Source organism: Sander vitreus, chromosome 1, assembly GCF_031162955.1.
Source record: "Sander vitreus isolate 19-12246 chromosome 1, sanVit1, whole genome shotgun sequence".
NCBI lineage: Eukaryota > Metazoa > Chordata > Actinopteri > Perciformes > Percidae > Sander > Sander vitreus.
The window spans coordinates 3,100,787-3,119,070 of NC_135855.1; the positions used below are offsets into that span (position 1 = coordinate 3,100,787).

Below are 18,284 nucleotides of genomic sequence, written 5' to 3' on the forward strand. Positions count from 1 at the left end.
AAGTACGGGTCATTTCGCTGTTGACTGCAGTTGCTGTCAGCTGGGTTGTATTATTTATTATATATATATATATATATATATATATATATATATATATATATTAGGGCTGCAGCTATCGATTATTTTAGTAATCGAGTATTCTACTGATTATTCCATCGATTAATCGAGTAATCGGATAAGAAATACTTTTGTTTTATTGAAGAGCAATAATAAACAATAGTTTGGTTACATTTTCGGAAAAAGCAACAGTTGTGTTTCCTACGTTGCTTACAATATCATCTCTCCAAAAACTAAACATATGAAGTGCATTTAAGTGCCATATGTATTTTCTGAAATGACATCAACCTCACACTAAGGCATACATTAAACATACATAAACATACATTAAACATACATAAACATGACCTGAAGTTGTGCAACTTAACTTTCAGAACTACAAGTTTCATTCTGAGACTGATCTGTATATAGGCCTATATGTAAATATAAGTACATGTAAATATTAGTTATACTAAACCTATTTGTATTTATATATTTAATTACAATGTCACGCAGCTCTGTTACACTTATGCTAGTAGATCGTTGATCAGCTGTTTCTCCGTGAAGAGAGAGAGTGGTGCGCAACGATCAGCTGTTTCTCCGAAGTGATAGTCAACACGTCGGCTCTTTAGATCAGATTGTGGTCACTGCTACGTATTTTCTTGTCTTTGTTTTTGCTAGTTGTTGTGTTTGGTGTAGTTTCATCGTCCATACGACTCCGTGATTTACCCGTGTCTGGTCCGTTTCGTGGAATGGATGAGAAATGTTTTCTGTTGAGATGCTGAAGCATTGACGTCGTGCTATTATTGTGCTAAGCTAGTTTGGTTTTTCAGTAGACACACTGTACAGAGTTCTCGTTTTAATTGCGTTTGAACTGATTCCAAACTTTGGACACTTTCTGTGGTTTCCTCCAGCCTGTCTCTTCTCTTAGCCACGCACTATTTACGATCTGGCGTGTGTCGCCAGCAGACTGAGCAGCGTCTGGTGTGCGACAATAATAGTGATCCGTGTGGAAACACCGTCCGTCAGCAATAAAACGTTGGTAACATTGATTTAACGAAGCTTTGAGGCAAATCATTTTGCATCGAGGATTTTTTTGTAATCGAATTATTCGAGTTATTCGAGGAATCATTTCAGCCCTAATTTATATATATATATTTTGATATTATGCAACTCAGCCCTGTGGTCATGTATTATTAGACATCTGCTAAGTGGAGGTGATGGTTTCTGGTAGGGCTGCTTGATATGAGGAAAATATGCTAATATGCAATAAGGTTGTTGTAGTATCGCAATAAGAATATTACTTGTGATAAATAAACAGATATTAAAGTGTACTCAGTTCGGCCTTTCAGCTGCTCACAGTATTCTGCTAAAATACAACAATTTGCCTGTTGACTAAAAAATTAAAAACGGAAACAAAATTACGACATTCTTTTATTCTTGTATTGAACAAATTGAACATAAATTGCACCACTAAAAAAAAGGATGTCAGTTTTCTACTGATATTTTCTGTAAACTAACTAAAAAATCTCTGTGTCATTCGCGATATGTCGCAGCCTTTCGCTATGTTTTTATTGCGCAAGTTGAAATGGCGGTGACGATAAAAAAAAAACAACAACCAATATGCTGTATCGTGCAGCCCTAGTTCCTGGTCAGTGTCGATGATGCAAGATATTTCTGTGTTCATTCTCAAAGTTAAATTAACTGAAATTTCAGCAGCAAATAGGGCTCCATATGACATGTTATCTCCCCTCCAGGATTTGTTCAGTGATGCTCTATACTTAGTGAAGCTCTACAGAGATAAGTAATGATGTGTGTCAGTGGCAGAGGTCAGAGGAGGTGTCCAGTGTTGGCAGCGTTGAACACTGAAGATGTTTGCAGATATTAGACGGAGCTGGACAGAGAGCGGCCAGGCTTTACAGTACAGGAGCCTCAGCTTCACTTCCAGAAGTTGTCATGATATCTTTGATATATCTGTGCCAAGGGTGAAATATAAAAGTAGTTTGAGCTGATAAAATAACTGATGCAGGTGTTTCTATTTGCATTATTAGTGTCGAAGAGTAGAATATGACAGAGCCCAGTCACCCGGACACCCAGAGATCAGTCTATGAATATCTCATATCTCAGACGCTAAGTGTTTTTGACACTGACCAGTAGCTTTAGACTTGGCGTACAGCTGCCTGGACAAGTGCTGCACATGGTCAAACAGTTATATCTGTGCTCTTGGGTTTCATCTCAGTCAGTAATGTTGATGCTCTTGGGTTTCATCCACAGTCATGAAGCTAGTCTGGATAGCATTAATCAGTGTCCAAAATTAACTTTTTCCTTGCCCACCAGTGCTTCTTAAACTATGACCTGATCAGGGGGAATGCGGACCAAAAGCAATTCATAGATTTTTAGTGATCGGTTCAATATTGTGAATATAATGGAACAACTACCTACCAAGTGCCAACAGTAAAATCCATCATTCGTAGATAATTCAAATGGATTGTAGTTTTGTTTGTTAGTTTAGTTTATGTTTAGTTTATTCACTGCTTTTGTTTGCTTTGTTGTTTGCTTTCAATGTTAGCCACCAAGCGGTGTGGCTCTACAGACGCAATGTAGGTCTGTCAGTCAGTCGGTTCCCAACTTTGGTCCAGACTAAAATATCTCAGCTTTCAGATGGATTGCCCTTACAATTTGAAAAGACATGAATGGTCCCCAGAGGATGAATCCAAATAACGTTGGTGGTGAACGTTACTTTTCCCCAACTAGTGCCACCAGCACGTTTACATTTACGTTGGTAATTTCCAGTCATTGACCGAAAATTTGAATAGTCTCCGGTCTAACGTGAAGAAATTGCCAGCGAGGACGAGTCGGCACCAGCTACAGCCCCTCTCATTAACGTTATTACCACAGACGCACAAAAGGAAAATAGGTCTATTACAATTATGTGCATTGATTCAATTATTTTGCCCTCTCTGCCTGTAGCAAGTAGCCTACATTTCAATAAAAATAGTATGAATCTACATCTAGAGATGGTCCGATACCATTTTTTGCTTCCCGATACCGATTCTGATACCTGAACTTGCGTATCGGCCTATACCAGTGTGTCATATATTTTATTATGTTTTAACAGCTGTATACTACTATCCCTGTATGGATATTGATATGATTTCTATCTTTGGTGTCGGTCTGGCTCAGGTTAAACTCTTTGTGAAACATGAACAAACACAAACAATGAACGCCACAGAACTTTCTTTTATTCTGCAGTTTGACAGTCAGTTATAACCGAAAAATAACATAAATAAACTACTTTAATGTAGATTTTCTTCAGTGCTTTATTACGTGGTATCTGATCAGTGCATAAACTCCAGTATTTCCCGATACCGATACCAGCGTTTTAGGCAGTATCGGAGCCGATACCGATACTGGTATCGGTATCGGAACAGCTCTATCTACATCCCTTGATGATATTATTTTTTATATAGCCTGCCTATTAATTGTTTTTAAGTGCAATAAACGCGGAATATATTTTACCGGAACATTTCCCATTTGACCGGTAAAATGAACCCCTTGCAATGTTTATCTCACCGAAAGACTGCTGTCAGAGATGCAAGAAATGAGCACTAGTCCAGAACACAGGACCTTCTTCCTGTATTTACTGACGTCAGTAGACTTCTTCCTGTATCTACTGACGCGTTTTGGTTCGCTTGGATTTTTCTCCGGGTGAAACGAATCCGAAAACGCTCCAAGTTTGCAAACTCATCAAGTGATTGGGACCAGAGCAAATGACCGGTGTGAAAACGCCGTTATTGTCATGTAGCGCTTGACTTGGGATTGGTGTTCATTCAATTCGAATTGTGGTCATGTAAATTTGAAATTGATGCCTCCACTGTTCAGAAACTGTAGTTATTAATAGTAGACAATGCTCTTCTCTGCTATGACTCTGCATAGGCAAAATGACTTACTTAATGTACTGTGTGGGTGGGAGTAAACTGTAGCACATCAGTGCCACTCTCTCTTCTCCACAAAGTCCTGTCCATCAAAAGAAAGAAAGAAAGAAAGAAAGGGGCTGTCATTTTCTTTTATTCACTTTTAGTAAATCTTCCCAGCAGAGGGCTTGACATAAAGACAGCGAGCAGCTTTCAATATTGAAACTCCCACAGTGAGATCTGGTCTGTTCTGCCGAGGACTAATATGGTCAACTCAGTCTTAATCTGGTCAATGGAAAGAGCTGTCAGACCACACAAATCGAAGAGCACGCAGTGTGTTCAGTTCGGCCCTGTTCTGTTTCTCTCAGCTCTCGCCAACCCATCTCCATTCTGTTCCATTCCATACCATGCCGCGCCGTCTTGTCTGCCAGCGTGTCCTGCGTGAAGGACAAAACGACGTGTGCTTGCCAGAAAGAAGCAGCACTGAGCATTTTACCGTTACATTATCCAGGACAAGCAGGGCTACTGACTCACCACTTATGAATGAGTCGGAGCGCTTCTGCTGTGAATCTGTCTGCTGCCTTGTGTGCACAGCATGTAAAGTAGGTATGATATTCTGTGCTTGGGTTCAAATGTGCTGCTAGTCATTTCCCTTGATTTGTGCCGCTGACTTGATAATGAAAACACTCGAAGAGTGACTTTGTCTTGTATCAGGCTGCGATCAACAGAGAGAGTGCAGTAAGGGGGCGCGATGAAGCCACCAGAGCAGAGACCGACTATTATTAGCCGGCCAGTCTTCCGCTATTGTTAGTTTATTGTACGTTCTGGTCTAGTTATCCGGCAGACCCCACTTTGCTTGGCACGGTGACCATCAAGCATTACTACAGCGCTGCCGGACCACAGTGGGTCAAATAGCTCAAACCATTTGACGGATAAAAAAGAGAGCAGCTCCTGTGCCTTGTCTAATCTTTGTACTCTGTGCTCTGTTGTTTCACCTTGTAACCTGTTCTGCTCTGTGCTTTGTTTTGTTGCTAATCGTTTTGCTTCTGTGCTGTCTTGTTCTGCTCTGCTTGTGTTGTCTCTTTCTTCCAACATCGCAGGGTTTTTCCTGTCTCAGAATGGGCCTTTTGGGGGGTGGGGGGTGGGGGGGACTACGCACGACAGGAAGCATGATGGGTCCGCATACAGTAAAGGCAATTCTGTTACCTTATTTGACAGAAATCTATGCATATACCTGTAATTTCTGTCAATTTGATAAACAAAAATGTATGTTATGCTTGAGTAAAGTAAACCCCAATTAACAAAACTGGTTAAAATAATATGAATACTTAAAGGTGCCCTACCACACAAAACTGTTTTTACTTGTATTTTTTGGAAATATGTTAGGTCCATATGTGTTTGTGTTATGTTGTGAATGTGAAAATGAACTGCTACCTCCTCTAGCCTCTAGCCACTGAACAGAAATAAGAGGAGAAATCAGGCCAATTACAAAAGATGGTCAGTCTGACGTGGGTGTTGCCTGAGCTCATTACTATTCATGAGCTCGTCCAGTTGCGCTGGGTAAAGGATGCTGATAGCCAGGCTCTCATTGGCTAGCTGTTAGCCAATCAGAGTCAAACAGCTTAGCTTGTTGAATATTAATGAGTCTGGCACAAATCGAGCTGAGTCTTCCTGCAGGCTTTCTATACCACGCTAGACTGGCTTGAAACAAGGTAACCAAGGCCTTTTTTCCACAAAAAAATGTTACAGAGTCCATGGTAGAACTTCAGACATTACCACAAAGTAATGAAATACGTGTGGCAGGGCACCTTTAAATACACTACAAGAAATCATTCCTGCCACATTCCATAAAACTGTACAACAATTCACAGCTGTGTGTGAGATCTCATTACCTCACACATTACAATATTGCACTATTATGCTACTTGCACACTGGTTACTTCATGTTTAATATTATACATCATTTTATTTTGTCATATATACTATGGATGTAGGTTGTACATTTTATTCTACACTTGTTTATACATGTAAAAAAAAGTTTCATTCCTCTAAGTATATTTTTCAGTAGTTGCATTTTTATCTTTGCTGTCTTATTTTATTTCATCTTATTTTGTATCTTATTTATTATTCTGTATGTGTGTATGTCCAGCAGCAACTTGCTGCTTGTAACTAGTAGTAGTAATTTCCCAATTTGGGTATAATAAAGTCCATCCATCCAGCCATCTATCTATCTATCTATCTATCTATCTATCTATCTATCTATCTATCTATCTATCTATCTATCTGTGAGTTTATGTTCTGCTTGGTAAATTGATCTTATACACATTAGGAGAGGATTTGAATTGCTATTTTTATTCTCAATTCTTTTTTTATTTTGGTGCTGATGATTTTCCTTTATGGCTGACTAAAACATTTTTTGGGGGGAGGCAAAAATTCCTCTATGCAGGAAAAACCCTGCATCAAGGTTCAGGGGACTACAGATGAAAAATTGCCTTTTGGCTAATTCTGGAATTTTTAATCCATGTATAATCATGCCTTTTATCAATTTCTAGAATAAACTGAATGGAATTAAATACACTGCATATCCCTGTGCATAGGAGTGTTTTGAAAAGACAGAGGGATATTTATACTTAGAATGAGATATGAAGCCATATGTTTAGAACCTATTTGGGCAGTGGTTTACTTTGGCGTTGAGTCTCAGGAATGAAGAAACCAAATAGAAAAAGAAACGACTGAGTTTTCCAAACTGTGTTTAACCGACGATAGGAAATGATGCACACTGAAACACACTTGTTATTGTTGTCTCCTCAGGGCCGTTGGTTCTGGCGGGTGCGTAGGAACAGGGTTCTGGATAACTACCCCATGCCCATCGGTCACTTCTGGAGGGGTCTGCCTGGAGACATAGACGCCGCCTACGAGAGACACGACGGCAGGTTCGTCTTCTTTAAAGGTAAGCAGCAAACACTCACCAGCACATTTTAGATGAATGAAGAATAGAATACTGGAGTAGAATTGTGTGGTGGGTTTTTGATTTTTTTCACTTAAAGGTCCCATGACATGGTGCTCTTTGGATGCTTTTATATAGGCCTTAGTGGTCCCCTAATACTGTATCTGAAGTCTCTTTTATATAGGCCTTAGTGGTCCCCTAATACTGTATCTGAAGTCTCTTTTATATAGACCTTAGTGGTCCCCTAATACTGTGTCTGAAGTCTCTTTTATATAGACCTTAGTGGTCCCCTAATACTGTATCTGAAGTCTCTTTTATATAGACCTTAGTGGTCCCCTAATACTGTATCTGAAGTCTCTTTTATATAGGCCTTAGTGGTCCCCCTAATACTGTATCTGAAGTCTCTTTTATATAGACCTTAGTGGTCCCCTAATACTGTATCTGAAGTCTCTTTTATATAGGCCTTAGTGGTCCCCTAATACTGTATCTGAAGTCTCTTTTATATAGGCCTTAGTGGTCCCCTAATACTGTATCTGAAGTCTCTTTTATATAGGCCTTAGTGGTCCCCTAATACTGTATCTGAAGTCTCTTTTATATAGGCCTTAGTGGTCCCCCTAATACTGTATCTGAAGTCTCTTTTATATAGGCCTTAGTGGTCCCCTAATACTGTATCTGAAGTCTCTTTTATATAGACCTTAGTGGTCCCCCTAATACTGTATCTGAAGTCTCTTTTATATAGGCCTTAGTGGTCCCCTAATACTGTATCTGAAGTCTCTTTTATATAGACCTTAGTGGTCCCCTAATACTGTATCTGAAGTCTCTTTTATATAGGCCTTAGTGGTCCCCTAATACTGTATCTGAAGTCTCTTTTATATAGGCCTTAGTGGTCCCCTAATACTGTATCTGAAGTCTCTTTTATATAGGCCTTAGTGGTCCCCTAATACTGTATCTGAAGTCTCTTTTATATAGGCCTTAGTGGTCCCCTAATACTGTATCTGAAGTCTCTTTTATATAGGCCTTAGTGGTCCCCTAATACTGTATCTGAAGTCTCTTTTATATAGGCCTTAGTGGTCCCCTAATACTGTATCTGAAGTCTCTTTTATATAGGCCTTAGTGGTCCCCTAATACTGTATCTGAAGTCTCTTTTATATAGACCTTAGTGGTCCCCTAATACTGTATCTGAAGTCTCTTTTATATAGGCCTTAGTGGTCCCCTAATACTGTATCTGAAGTCTCTTTTATATAGGCCTTAGTGGTCCCCTAATACTGTATCTGAAGTCTCTTTTATATAGGCCTTAGTGGTCCCCTAATACTGTATCTGAAGTCTCTTTTATATAGACCTTAGTGGTCCCCTAATACTGTATCTGAAGTCTCTTTTATATAGGCCTTAGTGGTCCCCTAATACTGTATCTGAAGTCTCTTTTATATAGGCCTTAGTGGTCCCCTAATACTGTATCTGAAGTCTCTTTTATATAGGCCTTAGTGGTCCCCTAATACTGTATCTGAAGTCTCTTTTATATAGACCTTAGTGGTCCCCTAATACTGTATCTGAAGTCTCTTTTATATAGGCCTTAGTGGTCCCCTAATACTGTATCTGAAGTCTCTTTTATATAGGCCTTAGTGGTCCCCCTAATACTGTATCTGAAGTCTCTTTTATATAGACCTTAGTGGTCCCCTAATACTGTATCTGAAGTCTCTTTTATATAGGCCTTAGTGGTCCCCTAATACTGTATCTGAAGTCTCTTTTATATAGGCCTTAGTGGTCCCCTAATACTGTATCTGAAGTCTCTTTTATATAGGCCTTAGTGGTCCCCTAATACTGTATCTGAAGTCTCTTTTATATAGGCCTTAGTGGTCCCCTAATACTGTATCTGAAGTCTCTTTTATATAGGCAGAATTACAGCCACTAGAGCCAGTCACACAATGAGCTTTCCTTATTAAGCTCACACTGGTCTGCACCTCGCTGCGGTACATTCTCAAAGTTAGAAATTGTTGGTTTTGTAGCCGAAAACAAGCGCTGCATTGCCTGAAGTTGTTTTACCCTTGTGTTGTCTTCGAGTCAAATTTGACCCTTTTTCAAAATTTCTATATCAGAAATATGAGTTTCTTGTTAATTACCTAACTTTTAATTACCCAAAAACAACACAGATGATTCCATGCAACGCACTTCGCAAGTACAACAAATGATCAGATCAGTACTCTCATTGAATTTTGTGTGTTTATTCAATTTTTTTGCATTTGAAAAAAAAAATTGAAATGTTTTCGAAACAGTATCTCAACTGAATGTTGACAAATACTCTTCTGTGATTATCTTTCCTTTAATATTAGTCTAAATAATTCATAATTTCTGCTTTTTTAACTCAAGTATTAGGTATAACTTCCTATAAGTGAGGTTTATTGACCATGAATTCCAAAAATAAGTGTAACTAGTAATAAGTTGGTGTTTGTGGTGTTTATACATGGTAGTGAAACGAAGCGTTAAACGTAAAAAAAAAAGCAGCAAAAACATTAAAAAAAAAAACATCAGAAAAATTGTTGATTTTCAGTTTTGACCAGGAGGACGACAAGTGCGTGGTCGAATGGGAGACAACACAAGGTTTTATGTTTGGGGTAGAGCTGGGCGATATATCAATATTATATCGATATCGTGATATGAGACTAGATATCGTCTTAGATTTTGGATATCGTATTATCGTAATATGGCATAAGTTTTGTCTTTTCCTGGTTTTAAAGGCTGCATTACAGTAAAGTGATGTCATTTTATGAACTGACCAGACTGTTGTAACTGTTCTATTATTTGCCTTCACTTACTCATTATTTCCACATTACTGATGATTATTTATCAAACATCTCATTGTGTAAATATTTTGTGAAAGCACCAATAGTCAACACTACAATATCGTTGCGGTATCGATATCGAGGTATTTGGTCAAAAATATTTTGATATTTGATTTTCTCCATATCACCCAGCCGTAGTTTGGGGCACGTTAGTATATTTGTTGTTTATATTGGTTCCACGATGGCTAGATGGACCAATTGTGAAACCAAAATGAAATGGTTAGTTGGACAGAAGTCCATCATTTGATTTGCTACCTTTTACCTTACAGCCTAATGGGGGAGAAAATCAAAAGGCCTGATCGATGGTGTGTCTTTTATCACTCATCACTGTAAAGACATTTCACCTTTTATCATTTAGGTCACGGATTAAGTATTGAATCAAGTGTAATACGGCAGGAAACCTGCAATTCTCATATTTCTTTCATGATATAATACAAATAACAAACCAAATTCTTACATCTAAAATACATTTCTTTTCATAAAAGTGGTCATCAAACCAACTGACTCACATTCACCAACTCATCCATACTCGTCTTATCCCCCCCCCTCCACTCGATCTCCTTTAGGGAATATGAATAGGTTTCAATGTTTCTGGTTATTGTTGCTGTAAAAACAGGCCTTGGCCTGTTCTAAATAATCTTCTTCTGGTATTATTATCTGTATCTGTATAGAGCATGACAGACCTCCAGGAGCAACAACAGCCTTTGAGAATATTTCCAATTTTGAAATTAGGACAGTAGCTGCCATACTGCATGCAGGAAAGTAACATCCACACGTTGTGTCACAGCACTGCTACGCTTAAGAAGCAACAATGACAAACAACACCAGTGTTGGGCTTCAGTTTCCAGTGAAGCAGAGCAGTTTCCTCTGCCGTGCCAATACACAACGGCTGCAGCGGTAAAACACAAGATCCAGGATTCATCATAAGTCAGTCTGTCTTACATATGTAGCAGCATGTCAGCTCCTTAAGGGAAAATATTCTCCTCTTTTCATCTTTATAGATAAGATATATATCTATTTTTTTAGTAGTGTAGGCTTCATATCACGAGCATATGGAGCATAAGTATACCCTCTAACATTAATATACTCTCCTGCATAGAAAACCATCCACCATCTGGTTTCTTCTTTACAACCACAATACATTTATAATGCTACAGGGTAATTTCAAACAATTCTGACTTAATGCTTTCATATTTGTTTATATATGCTGTATATATTTTTTTCATCTTCTTCAGATTATGTTGAAGACATACACACACCCCCACCTCCTTGAGAAAGTACATATAGTATAAAGCTCTCTAAACGCAGCCCATTATTTTTGCTGTGAGTCACCGAGAGCCGCTTGTCTTTTACAACGGTGGATTAAGTCTGTTGAATGTAAAAAGAAAGAGCTGAGTCTTTAATGCGGCTCGACTCTGGGAGCTACAGGCTTTGGGGCAGCTGTTGATGATGAGGAGGATGATGTCATCGGTCGGCCTCTCACTGTGACACTTGGCTGCAAGCCATTAGCAAAGAAAGAACTAGAGAAATGAAGAGAAGGGGAGATACAAGGGAGGAAGGAGGGGCAGACTTGAGAGCTCAAGAGAAGGGGAGAGAAACACAGAGCTTGAAATGGACCAATCAGATCGACTTGACTTTCTGTCAGCGTGAAGCTCATTCTAATTTCTGTACTCGTTCTCATGGACTTGTGGCCTTGACTTGGCCAAGACTTGTCCAAATGCAGATGTAATGGATGTAATGGAATGGAATTAGCCTGGATAGCAGTCGAACTTAGCCCCGCCCACAACATTTGAAGTCGGGAAGTTCGGTCTGGACTTGATCCGTTGTGGAGCAACTATGCTCGAACCAGAGCTGTTCGGACCAATCAAATTGTCAGGGCGGGCTTTATATGATGATGGACAGATGACGGTAACGTGTTCACAGTAACGGAATCAACCACGTCACCAAAGAGCGCTTGGGTTGAATATGTTTACAACAAAGATGGCTGCCGCTGGAGAATTGAGATGTGTAGATTCCGCCATCGCGTCTGTTATAGAAGATATATAAGTTACCGTCAAGCCCTGAAAAGGCCAGAGTTTAGACGCCACATATCTGCACACACTGTTCATATTGTTCATATTGGGTTCAGCTGGCTGTATTGTTATTCCCAAATTTAATTTGGGGATTACTGCGTCGGTTCTTGTTGGAGTTTGGACTGCTGAGCTTAATTTACCAACTACCAAGAAAGCAAGTTTGAATTTGTATGTATTGAGAAGGGCCTACCTAGGATTTTGGACATATTATATGGCATCAAAAATATGGAATATCTATTATCAAACGTGTAAACCAGACAAAAAATGATTCATTCACTTCTTTTACACAGCTGTTGGTTTACCCAGGGGGTTTCACAGCTGTCTTTATCCCACACAAGCCCAACTGTAAGAGAAACCAAACTGTTTATCCCTTCAGAAAAACAACAGTCACACAGCAGGAAGGACTCAACTCCTTAGGTCACTGATGCACTCTGGCGCAGTTATGGAAAGTCATGGAATATGTCATGGGATTTTACATCAGAGCTGAGCACCGCAGGGAGCCTGGGAAGCATTGCGTCAACCTCTTGTTCTCTCCAGATGCTGAGTGTAGAGCTTTCATTTTAGGTAGGCGGCAGGTGGATTGAAGCCAAGAGGAGAGATCTAATGGTGCCAGGAGGAACGGAGTCCCCCTGTCTGACACAGTCAAATCTGCTTTAGTTAATTAGAAGCTCAACCAAAACTATTAAATCAATGATGTACTCGTTTCTGCTGTGTTTTTTGAGATCATTTACAAGTGGGTAAATGCTGGTTTGGTTTCTCTGATTGTTCTCATTGTTCTCTTTTTATTCCTCATTTAGTTTCAATTATTAACAAAATCTGTGCCAGCAAAATTAAATGTGTGCACACGAGCAGGATGTGTATGGGTACATCTGCTCTTGTATGCAGATGTGTGTGTGTAACCAAGTGTACGGGACATGTACAGTATGACTGGGTGTGCTAACATTTTCAAGAGTCCATAAGGGTTATTAGTGGGGGTGGATAGGGAATTAACTGATTTAAGCATTTGCGTCGGCTGCCTACCAATCGGAAGGTGGGTGGTTCGATCCCGGGCCTTGCAGTCACATGTCAAAGTTTTTTTCTTTGGGCAAGACACTGGACCCAGACTTACTCCCAATGCTGCACCATCGGTGTGTGAATGTTTATCTGATGAGCAGGTGACACCTTGCACGGCAGCCTCGGACACAGTGGATGAATGTGTTTGAATGGTTCCTGTACTATGTAAAATACTTTGAGTAGTTGTTAAGACTAGAAAAGTGCTATACAAATACCATTTACACTTCTCCTCTCCTCTCCTCAGGAAACAGATTCTGGCTTTTCAGGGAGGCTAACCTGGAACAGGGCTATCCATTGGAGCTGGTTGATTATGGCCAAGATATTCCCTACGACCGAATAGACACAGCCATCTGGTGGGAGCCATCCGGCTTCACTTACTTCTTTCAAGGAGACAGGTAACGTAGCCTGCAGCCTGTCAGCAGCACATGAAACCCCTGTTTACCCAGTATGTTAGTACATTATGTATTAGAATATTAATAGTTTGATTAGCTGTGAAAGGTCGATCTCAATTACTATTATTCCACGAAACAAATTTAAAATGCATTGCGTATGCTCTCAAATAGTTTTGTCCAATGCTTTGGTTCTTGACCTGATATTCCCATCAACCTCAGCTATACTTTGTGTCAGCTGTACTATGTTAGCATGCTAACATGCTAAAATAAGATGGATGGACATTATAACTGCAGAACATCAGCATGCTATCATTATAAATGTGAGTAGAGCTGTAATGGTAACAAGGTCCGAGCCCGACAGAATTCGGCCCGAGCCCGACAAGTACATTTTGATTGACAGCTTTTTGAAAGCCCGAACCCGTTTACAGCCTGACTGTACAAAAGGTCGTCTATCAGCAGTGATTGTTAGAGTGCATGTCAGCGGGCACGCGCGCCACTCGGCGGAGAAGGGAGAGAAAGAAAACAGAGGCGAGGCCGCCGCTGTCCGGGGGACTAACACCGACATTATTCAAATGTGCACACGCACACAGCTCTTTTGCCTTTTGTCGAGAATGAGTCATTTATACATTTTTTAACACCATGTATTCATGACTAACGTAGGCTACAGGCCACTTGGAAGTTGGAAAAAAGAAATGAAATAAGTCCTCCAGAGGTCAGTCTCCGTTTCACCTCTTCAGCGTCCATTTTTGCGCTAATCGAAACGTATCACCTGACCACTTATTTGCCGCGCAACCTGGAGCGCAAGCCCAAGCCCGGCCCGAGCCCAAGCCCGTGTAAAACCCGTTGGGTTCCGTCTTAATTTCAATCATTTTACATGGCAAAGATCTTCAGCTCTAAATGTGAGCACGTTAAAGTTAGCATTTAGCTCAAAGCATCACCATGCCTAAACACAGCCTCACACAGCGGTTACACATCAGATTGATTTTATAATTGATGTTTGATTTTAGCTTTAAAGAATATTCATGTGTATGATAGAAACGATCTCATATATAAACTCATAGAAAAATAATTACACTTTAGGTCTGTGAATCCAATAAGCCCTCGCTAAGCACAGGATGACTGACTGACTTTCTAGTGCATTTACACTCGGAGCAGATTTGAATGTTCTGTGGAAACTGTACTGTTATATACACACAGCATAGAGGCCCACCATGTACTGTACTGTGTACAAAGTCTGCTCCTTTCTTGTTTAGACAGTTGTTAAAGAGTAATAACCATGTTCTCCGTCGCTGTCTGCAGGTACTGGCGCTTCAACGAGCAGTCACGCTTGGCTGACCGAGGCTACCCGAAACCAATCAGCGTCTGGGGAGCGTCAGTGCCCACTTCTCCCAAGGGGGCCTTCCTCAGCGATGATGGAGGTGAGCTGAGAAAAGAGGAGAGCTTTCCGTGGGCGTGGGCATGTGTGTGTGTGTGTGTGTGTGTGTGTGTGTGTGTGTGTGTGTGTGTGTGAGTGAAACAAGGGCAAGGAGGGGCTAGGGCCGACAGAGACATGTCTGAAACAAAGAATCAGGGTGTGGTCATACAATCATCAGGAGAGAGAGGGGATGGCGTGTGTGAGAATTTGAGTCTACACGTGACATGCAATCTCCAAGTAGTTCGGATAAGTAAACAATTTCGAGTACATTTTTGAAGCTATTATAGAAATAGTCTGACATTTTGAGAAATACAAATGATTTGCTTTCTTGCAGAGAGTTAGATGAGATGATAGAGACCAAGATAGATCCTTTTTTTGTTTTAATCGCAACTCTTGGCAAGAGTTAGAAAAACGTCCAACTATTCCTTCACATTGCATGTCTTCAAATGGTTATGCTGGCTGACACCTTCTGCTCTCCGTGCCTCCTCCAGCCTACACCTTCTTCTACAAGGGTTCCAAGTACTGGAAGTTTGACAACCACCGCATGAAGAGCGAGCCAGGCTACCCCAAGTCCATCCTGAGAGACTTCATGGGCTGCAGCATGGACCTGGACCCAGACAGAGACACGGACACAGACGCCGGACGCAAATACCCAGACGTAAACCGTCCGCCGTTCAACCCGGATGCAGACGGACGCGACGGCGATAAGGGCAAAGACCGCGAGGGGACGGACGGCGGCGGCGGCGGCACGGACAAAGACGCGGGCAAAGGGTCGGACGGCGGCAAAGACGAAGACGACCGCGAGGGCCGCGAGGAAGACACCAACGAGGTGGACGTGGTGCTGAAGGTGGACGACAGCGAGGAGCGCACCATGAACATCCTGATGGTGACCATCCCGCTGGTCCTGGTGCTGTGCATCCTGGGACTGATCTACGCCATCATCAACACGCTGCAGAGCAAAGGGGCGCCGCGGCTGCTGGTGCACTGCAAGCGCTCGCTGCAGGACTGGGTCTGACCCCTGACATTAAGGGACACTGAACTATATGAACCTAAAGTTGGACCTTAGACACCGCCCTCCTCTAATCCAAGCCTCTTCCCAGCGACCCCTCTGTCTACAGTCTCTGTGCTCAGTGGCTCCCGCAACTTGTGGTAGTAGATCCAATGTCGTACTGACCAACCCAGTCTCACAGCAGTTCGTGAAATGGTCACGTTATTTAATCTATTGATTCGTGTTCACGGGGACGTTTTTCTCGTTTTTTTCGTGGTGGCTAGCACGAAAATGTAAAGTAATGTATTTCAATGGGAAGCATATTTTATGATCACAGCACGAAAACGGTAGGGAGTAATATGAAAAGCCGAAAATCCGCGTAAGGAGGTTGGTCGGGGTGGTGGATGGGTCAAACAATATCGCGTCCCACGTGTGGCGTTTTGTTTCCCCGTTGTCTTCCTCATCACAACCGTCCGGTTATTGTCGCGAGTCCCCCGCCGCCGTCTCCCGGCGTGCGAGGCGTCCTTTCCCCGTTGTCTTTTTCCTAAACCCAAAACCTCTGAATAGATGGTTCCCATTTCGTGCTGGCCACCACGAAAAAAACGTATTGTTGTACACGAATCAATAGATGAAAAATAACGTGACAATTACACAATCTGCTGTGAGACCGTGTTGTACTGACACACACACACACACACACACACACACACACACTAGAAGCAAGCATAGATTATGTCTTACTTATACATACCCCCACACACACCACCCTAACCTTCTCCTGTCTCCCATGGTGCTCTACAATGCGTTGACTGTAGTCTATTTATATGAGAGAAGTTTGCACATTGTTGTTTTTTTTCTTCATGTTTTGGTTCATTTTGTGTGACTTTATGTTGTTATTATTATTATTTCTGAACCAGGAAGAGCGTTCTATTCTCTCTGCCATCTCTGCACCGCCTTCCTCCTTCCCCTGATCTCAGTAGGGGCTTCGTCCTCGCCGACAACTCCACATCTGCTTACATTATCACATTTGCCACAAAAGAAAGAAATGCAAAGGGTTAGAAACGAGAAAGCGATTTATAGACGGACCACTGCGCTTCAAGTAGGGCTCGGTAGTGTCCCTTCCCCCTTCACATCATCATCTTCTTCATCGTGCTCCATCTCTTGCCTTTGCTCTGCAGTACGGCGTGTCACAAGGTGGGAGGTGAGTTAGAGAGGAACAGGGTTAAGTTACAGCAGATATTTCATTGCAGTTTACATTCAGAGGTATTTTGAGGCCTTGAGCCTGGATATTGTCCTCCCTTTGACTCCCTCTGACAGACACTGGGCTGGGGTTGGATCAGAATTTAGTTTGTTGTCATACAGGCACCGCTTTGGTTTAAAAGGATAATTCTAGTTTATTACAACTTCAATCTTATTTTTAATGGCAATTTCAACAGTAACAATAACACTGGACTCATCAAGTGAATTGCTGAGATCTGGGAATGAAATTAAAATAAATGTTAGTTATAGTGTCAAATCATAACAGGAGTTATCTCAGGACACTTTACAGATAGAGGTCTAGGCCAAACTCTATAATTTACAGAGACCTAACAAAAAATGAAGAGAAAATGAAGACAGACGGTAAAATGATTACCCCAAACCGTCTGTTGTAAACATTCAAGTTCACATACCACCTTCCTGCTTCTACTTTGACCCACCACACTTGCCGTAGTTGTGCGCACACAGCTATCAATATGTACAGCAAACTACACCCTCTGTCCTTAGACCCTCGATTCAGATAAGCAAAAAATGGGCAGAGCCAGGGTAGCTTTTTCCTAGTGCTTACAGTCTTTAAGACAAGTACACTGCTATAATAATAGATAGAAATTGTCCCAAGTTGTAATGAATAGTAATTATCCTTTACATTCAGAGTACAGATGCCTTGTTTTCCTTCTTTAACTTGTGCTCACATAGTTGGACAATCGGTCTACTTTCTGTCTTGGAAACCATTTAAAAACGTCTTTGGCTGAAAGGGTACAGACTTTAAAGGGGATCTCTTCCCTCAACTTTCATTTGTGTGGCTTCCTTTCAGTCAACAATAAGACATTTTCTTTCTGCAAGAGAGGAGACAGACTAATGGTTCATTTAAAAATGTCACCTCGCTGTGAAATAATACAAGAGAAGGGGCATTCGTTGCCCATCACTGTGCGTGTGTGTGTGTGTGTGTGTGTGCGCGTGTGTGTGTGTGTGTGTGTGTGTGTGCGTGCGTGCCTGACATAGAAAGAAAGAAACAAAGCAAAGCCACGGCCTTTAAAGTAGGAACAGGATGTAACACCACACATGGAACAGCAGTTGCAGGGGCAGCTAACGTGCCATGCCGTTTCTAATGGGCTTTTTACTGCTAGTGTTCTGTTCAAAAGGACAATTTGAGGAACTTCACAGATGACCTGTGGTCTATCTGTTGTAAATATAACGTAGCTGTAAGCACCAGGGTGGGCTCGGGCCATGCAGGCTCATGTGAATACAGACTAATCCTCTTCATTAAAAAAACAGCAGGTGTGTGCAAATGCTGTTAACCCCTGCAACCCCTAAACTAAACCTTGAACTCTTAAAACCAAAACACTCTCCGCTCCCCTTTCATCTCGCAAGATC

At 41.3% G+C, this 18,284-nt stretch overlaps 1 protein-coding gene across 1 annotated transcript in view; it reads left to right on the top strand.

Moving 5' to 3' along the window:
• Positions 1 to 17,752, top strand: part of mmp15b (matrix metallopeptidase 15b) — a 43,158-nt gene extending 25,406 nt beyond the window's left edge. Inside the window, exons 7-10 of the mRNA XM_078248836.1 lie at positions 6,762 to 6,900; positions 13,104 to 13,254; positions 14,551 to 14,669; positions 15,157 to 17,752. Coding sequence (XP_078104962.1) covers positions 6,762 to 6,900; positions 13,104 to 13,254; positions 14,551 to 14,669; positions 15,157 to 15,680 — 933 coding nt within the window. The 3' untranslated portion in view covers positions 15,681 to 17,752. The remainder of the gene's footprint in view (positions 1 to 6,761; positions 6,901 to 13,103; positions 13,255 to 14,550; positions 14,670 to 15,156) is intronic.
• The last annotated feature ends 532 nt before the right edge of the window (positions 17,753 to 18,284 follow it).